A 7,263-nucleotide genomic window follows, 5' to 3' on the forward strand; every position below is an offset into this window, starting at 1 on the left:
AACAAAAGTAAAGTGAGAGAATAAAAGATCAAATTAATATCCCATGTCAGAATGGTAGGCAGTCAGGGAGAACGACTAATCCAGAAGGAACACATGAACATAGTAAGGATAGATGAGGTAAAAACTCCACGGTATTTGGACAAAAATGAAGGTATGGAACAAGTCTGCCTCATAATCCTAGATCGAAGGGAATGAAGATCCAAGGTTGAAAAACCAGGGGTTCAATCTGTGGGAAAGCCCTGACTCATAAATTAACTGCAGAACACTTTCCATGTACACCAATAAATGTCCACTGAAAAAGAGGAAATGGAACAAGCTAAAAGAAAGCTACCTACAGGTATAAACCCAATCTCCAGACGAAGGACTGAATAAGAGCCAAACATAAAGATGAATGATGTGAATGTCCAGATGGAGTACCGGCAAACAAAGTGGACAAAGAAGGGCAGGAGACAAGGGAAGAAGCAGTGGAGGTAAAAGTTGGAGCTGGAGAAGTCACGGAAACCAAGGTTGAGCTGGCCATTAAGGAGCAATCAAAAAAACCTAACACAGAATGGTAGGGATGAGGGAAACCACCCATGGAAGTAAGAGGATGGAGCAATAAACATATAAGAACTTGTGGGACCAATCCCGACCAAAGGCATCAACAGCCCTAATTAGAGGAGGAGGTACTGGATACAAAATAGAGGTAATAGGAGGTTAAAAGATGTAGTAAAGGGATCTATGTGGGGAGAAAGCCACCAGATAACAAGAAAATCAAGAGACCACTCTGATGAACAGAATGTGTCAGGATGAGAAAAACAAACTGCAATCCAAGTAACAGCATGAACATGCAAGGATATGATTATTGTGGGAGGGGGCCCAAAGGAGCAGATCTAATATGTGAAAAGAGAGGAAGTGCAAACAGGTGCCACCCACAGGAGAAACTCCCCCCCCCCAAAAGAGACAAGAGAAAGGAATAGACTGTAAACCCTATTAATAATGGAAAGGAAAACAAACATTAGTCTCACACCAAATATTAACCAAAAAACAAAGAAGCCATTCAAAGAGGCAATGAACTGAAGATGGCAAAAACTCCAACAACATGGAGGGAAGAAAGAGGAGGTATCCCTCGACAAACCTGAAGTGTAAACAGAACACCGATTAAAGGGAAACATGATACATTACAGAAATGAGTGATGAAAGAGGAAAAAAGGAATGACAACTGCCAGAAGAAATCTGCCTGAAGTTAAACTAAGGTAAAATTGAAAACCCATAGAAGGTAAGGCTTGTAAGTACCCAAACTCAAAAGAGATAAAAGGAACAGCACAGAGAACATGAAGATAATATTCTGCAAAACATGTTAAAAATATGTAAAGTATGTCTATCAGATACTGCAATAGATGTGTGAAAGGTATTCCATGATAAGGTCAGAGAGAACTAACAATTTTAGGACGTTGGAAAATGGGTTCAGCTGATAGATGGGGAAGGTGAGAAATAGTGGAAGCAGATACAGCAGACCCCAATTCCCAGGGACCAACACACATGAAATAAATTACTGGTACAAAGGATAAATTATAAACAAACGAAATTAATGGTAAGAAGTATAATGTAGAGATTAAAAGAAAGTAACTGTAAAAAGTATAAACTAAGAAAAAAAACAAAATGAAATAGTCAACGTAGTGAAAAACGGGAAGAAATTGGTGTAATGAATGCATCTGGAACCGTGGTGGATATGAACCTATCCATAAAACTATGGGAACCAATAAACTAATTAACGGTAAGAAGGATAAATTATAAACCAAATGAAATTAATAGTAAAAAGGATAAAGTATAAATTACATGAAAAAAATGGTAATAATTATAAAGTACAGATGAAACGAAAGTAACTGGAAAAGGATAAACTATAAAGAAAAACAAAATGGATTATTCAACATATTCAAATGGAAAAGAAATAGTGTAGGGAATGAATCCCGTATGATGTAGTGGTGAACAAAAACTGGAACCTAAGTAGATATTAACCCATCAATAAAACCAAGGATAAACAAAATAATAAATAATACAAAAATAATACAAAATATGAAGCTGATTCAAAAAATATAGCGAACAGAAATAACAAGTATATCTAAACTAGAACTACAGTGTAATCAAAAAGAACAAAAACTAGTTAAGCCTAGTCGAACAGTATAGAATAAAGGATGACCTAAGTATGAAAAGAAAAACAAAACTGAACAATAAACAGGCACAATACTGGGAGAAGTCTATGTGGCCCCAGTTCAAGGGTTACACCAAAACCAAGTGAAAAAAAAAGATTATTAACGAAATGGAGTAGAAATGATAATATAAATGTAAAGAAATAACATAGCTTAACTAATGAAGGACATACCATGTTAAGCCTAAATGAATGGTACAAAAGAAAAATAACAAAGACTAATTACGAATCGTAACTTAGTATTAACTAATCTAAATAAGCATATGTTAAAGAATTTCAACTAATTACACATAATAATATTAACAATAAAATTGTAAAACGTCTTAACTTTCTGAAGTCAGTAGACTGTATGGCAAATGGTGGACCACGAAGCACGAGGCGAGGTCTGACGAAAGTCCAGACATTAAAAGATCAACCTCCCAATGAAATAAGGCAGAAACTGTCCATGGAGTAACGTGAATGAAAGCAATTATAAACGTGTGAAAAGAACATAGAATCTCCGTATTGGGAATGAAGACTACATAATGGAAATGAAAAAACAAACACTTGAAATCTGATGATTTCCATCTGCCCAAACAGGGTCGGCTTCAACAGGAGGAATTGTGGGCGAGAACCAAAGAAAGAAGCCAACTTTTTTAATGTTCAATCTCCCTGAAGATAAACACCAATAAAATCCCATGATGGGTCGTCCGCACCTGTGACCTGTGAGATAGTGCTAGTTGTAGACGTGACCCCTGAAGTGGTAACATTAGCTTCGGAATGTGACTGGAATAAGCTGGACTAAATTAAGTTATAATTGTCCTACACTGAAATGTATTTCTGATAGGTACTTACCTCCTCTCACAAGGTTAGCTATTCTCGTTCAGTGCTGCTCTCTATATGCGAACTTTTTCTTTACATATGCCAAAAGTCTTCCACTCCCCCTTTTAGAATTATTACATTCCAACATGTCTCTCATGTAAATCATCATGCATCATCTCTTAACCAATAGTAGCTTGATATGCTTATGTGACACATGTGACTCCCTCTACACTCCTCTATTGAAACTTTCTTTGTGGAACTCATTCAGGAGGGTGCCTCGATAGTCAACCACCCCAACAGCTTGGAACTGGAAAGTGGTAAGGACTCCCATCTCGATGGTGAGCATGTGAAGCCATAGAAAATAAAGCATGAGTCAACATGGTTGTACAGTGTGGATTTAAAGTTAAAGAATACCTAGTCAGGCATCACTCACCACAGAGGGATCCATGTAATAAAAATGGAGATACAGGCTTCTGAAAAAAAAAAAAGAATATAATTTACCAGTTAAAGTCCCACTGAAGTCTGGAGAATGGCCACAGGTGGTAGATGAAACCCTGATGAAGAGGAAAGTGTGACATGATGAGGGTAGTGGGAGATAAACGTACTGGGACTGCAGAATCTCCTCCATCAGACAATGAAGCAAGGGAAAAATTAGATGTCAGATTCGATGGGAGGAAACCTGGAACAAGGTAAGGGAGAAAGAAGGCTAAGAGATAAGGAAATATGTTTTAAGGGGCAGTTGAAACATGGAACACAAAGAAAGTGGTTCAAACGGAGGTAAAGTAAGAGCATGGAGGATTACATTAATGTCCAAACCTGTAAGGGCCAGATGCCTGGGAGGTTGACGTATCTAGAAGGAACACATGAGCATGGTAAGAACAGGGGAAGTAAAAACCCTATGATATTGGGAAAAATGAAAGGTATTGGGATATGGCTGACCAATATTTGGAAAGTGAGGAGACTGAGGACTTACAGTCAAAGAGCCAGGTGAGAAATTCTGTCACATGAGCCACAGAAGGCTTGTCAGCAGGAAACTCTCTGTTAGCAGGCCAATAGCAGAAGACTTTCCAGTTGTGTTGGAAGATGGCCAAATGGAACTAGCTAACAAGGAAGTGACTTGACGTGTGAAACCAGATTGCCTCACCAAGGACTGGACAAAAGCCAGGCATGAAGATGCAGGATGCTGGTATGTAGAATGAGGGATCGAGGTTGAAGAAGGAAGGAAGAAAGTGGAAGAGGGACAGGTAGTGATAGGAGCAGATGTTGTAACCTTGGAAACCAAGGTTGAGCTGGCCAACAGGAAGCAATCAGGAGAATCCAACAAGGAGTGGAGAGGACAAGAGAAATCACCCAATGAAGCAATCGGATTGAAGGGTACACAAAGATATTTGTGTGACCAATGTTGGCTGAAGAGATGTGTCCATCAAAATATGTAGATCCAGATGCGGGGAAGGAAGCAGCACGTCTGCCAACATGTGGGCTTTGTCCAGCCACCATTGCAGATTGTCTCGCAGGGAAGTTGGAAGGGAAATGGGGGTGGAAAGGGGACCCTGAGCAAGGTTCCATCATTCGTGAAGCACTCACTGAAGGGATCTCATATGGGCATGACCGAGAGAAACCAGTGTAGCCATGGAGGACCACATCCCCAATAGTGATAGAACCTCTAAAGCAGTAAGTGGCTGAGCTGAGAGGGCATAATGAACCAAAAGTTCCATTGAATGAAGACATAAAGGAGAAAGCAGAGTGTGACTACTATTCTTGTCAAAAAAGACCCCAAATGGATTAGATATTGAGTGGGTCAAAGGAATGACTTCTCCAATTTGATCAACCAGCCCACGATAGAGCTGCCACAGAAAGGAGTTGGTGAGTATGAGTGGCTGATTCCTGCTCGAAATGAGCCAGTCATCCATGTAATACTGAAATCACATCGGCAGAGCATGGAGATGATGTGCAAAAGCCCACACTATGCAACAAAACAAATAAGGAGCCGAGGCAATTCCTAAGGGGAGGGCCCGAATTTGGTAAACCACCCTGAGATGGACAAACCAAAGGTAAGGTCAAGACCAATGTGCTATCGGGATGTGTTAGCATTGGAGACATCCATTTTCTTCATCCACAATCATGGGGAAAATGCCCATTTCAGGGTGAGAAAGGACTCCATTGCTGAGGAGAGATAAATCGATGACTAGCTGCCAATACACATTTTTCTTGGGAACAAAAAACCCCAGAAGGATAGTGAACTTGTTCGATTGCCTGCTGCAAAAGCAATTGTCGAACCATGTCTGACAGACACTGGCAGGTCATGGGACCACGAGGAGGAGGGAAGGAAATGAGGCAAGGAGAAACAGGAGGTGGGGAAAGAAACTGGATAACAAATCCATCTGACAGAACCCACATCACCCATTGATCATAAACAAAGGGATGCCAGCAAGGAAGATACTCTTAATAACCAAACTCCCACCAGACCTGAACCCACAGGGTAGTAACCAATATTGGTGGCGACGGGGGTTACGTTGTCGAGGAAATTGATGAGAAGAAGTACTCTGATTAGAAGGAATGGGTAAGGGTTGGGAGGATGAAGAATGGGAAATGGGAATAGGTGGCCACAGAACTTGTATTCCAAACATCAGAATACATTTAATATAATTAAAAACAAATCCAGTTAAAGAATGTTACATATTCTTTTTTTTTACAATTTCTATACCATTTTGGTAAACATACAAAAAAAACTAACCATTTGGCAGCCATTTCATAATTTCCTTCTTTATCAGCACGAGCAGCCCACTTGCACAGTATATCATTCAATGTAGGGTCTACCGATGGTAATCTTGATCTGGCTATTGCTAACGCTTCTCTGTGAGATAATAAACTTGTTAGCTTTCACAAATTAAAATCTAAAAAAACAAAGAGAAATTTCAGTAATAGGGTAAATATTGAGAATAATAGTAAGAAACAGATACAGATAAAGTGAAAAATATGAGTGCAATAGCAGGTCTCAAACTTGTAATAATCATTTTAGTCAGTTATACTGAAAATGTTAATGATTACCCAGGATTTAAAAGTAAAACCAGTAAATTCAGAAGGAAGATTTGGAGATTATTATTGCTGAGTATCCATACATCTATAATATCTGCATTTCGGTAATTTAGATTGTTAATATAATTGTGATTAAAAATGATTATTTCACTTGATGGTGCCATGACAGTTTTATGATCCCATTTGAACTGCATAGTATACTGTTACGTCTCTGTATGTTTGCTTGTTAATTCTTACAAGATACAAGTCCTTTCTTTATAAAACTTGTTTATTCTTCATCAATACAACTTTGTAATGTACTTAATTTTCACAGTTACACACACTATAGTTCACAACAATCCACTCACTTTCTATCGTGCTTAGACTTAATTGTCCGTCCCCGCAAACTATAGTTCCGATCTCTGTGTCTGCTATCCTCAGTTCCCGCCGACCATAACCGCTGTCTTTCTTTCTCTCTGCCTGCTTCATCTCCGCTACGTCTCTGTCTGTCTCCACTATTGCTTCGACTCCGTCTGTCTCTCTCACTGTCTAGCGCAGTTATATACGATAATACTGCCTGTTCTAGAAACTTCTAAGACTCTCAACACGTGCTACCAGCGTCAGTTGACGCAACGCTGTCGCAACACACTAGCGAATCTTCTAGAATACTCATCACGTGACCCCCCCACTGTCATAACACTAACTGTGAAAATTATGTACATTACAAAGTTGTATTGAGGAAGAATAAACAAGTTTTATAAACAAAGGACTTGTATCTTGTAAGAATTAACAAGCAAACATACAGAGACGTAACAAATTGGTGTCAGAAGTGGGATAAAAAAAAAATGGAAACGAGAAGCAGCAAATCAAACTACAGCCTAGCAGACTCAATGGCAGCAATACAAGAGCAGCAAAAGAAACAAGAAGAACGAGAAAATGAATGAGAAAAGAAACAAGAAGAAAGATTACAGCAATGGCAGCTCGAACAGCAAAATAAACAAGAGAGATTACAGCAGTTGTTGGAGGAAAAAGAAAAGAAACAAGAAGAATGAGAAAAAAAACAAGAAGAGAGATTACAGCAGTTGTTGGAGGAGAAAGAAAATAAACAAGAAAAGAAATTACAGCAGTTGTTAGAGCAGAAAGAAAATAAACAAGAAGAGAAATTACAGCAGTTGCTAGAGGAGAAAGAAAATAAACAAGAAGAACGAGAAAAGAAACAAGAAGAGAGACTACAGCAGTGGCAACTAGAACAAGAAAGG

General features: G+C 39.0%; 1 protein-coding gene across 4 annotated transcripts in view; it reads right to left on the bottom strand.

Moving 5' to 3' along the window:
* The window catches only part of LOC106459328 (gem-associated protein 5-like), a 128,687-nt gene that overhangs the window by 22,139 nt on the left and 99,285 nt on the right, over positions 1-7,263 (bottom strand). For all 4 annotated transcript variants that reach the window (XM_022385804.1, XM_022385805.1, XM_022385803.1 and 1 more), the window contains one exon: positions 5,724-5,843. In XM_022385804.1, the coding sequence (XP_022241512.1) occupies positions 5,724-5,843 (120 nt within the window). The remainder of the gene's footprint in view (positions 1-5,723; positions 5,844-7,263) is intronic.

This window comes from Limulus polyphemus, unplaced genomic scaffold (assembly GCF_000517525.1).
Source record: "Limulus polyphemus unplaced genomic scaffold, Limulus_polyphemus-2.1.2 Scaffold593, whole genome shotgun sequence".
NCBI lineage: Eukaryota > Metazoa > Arthropoda > Merostomata > Xiphosura > Limulidae > Limulus > Limulus polyphemus.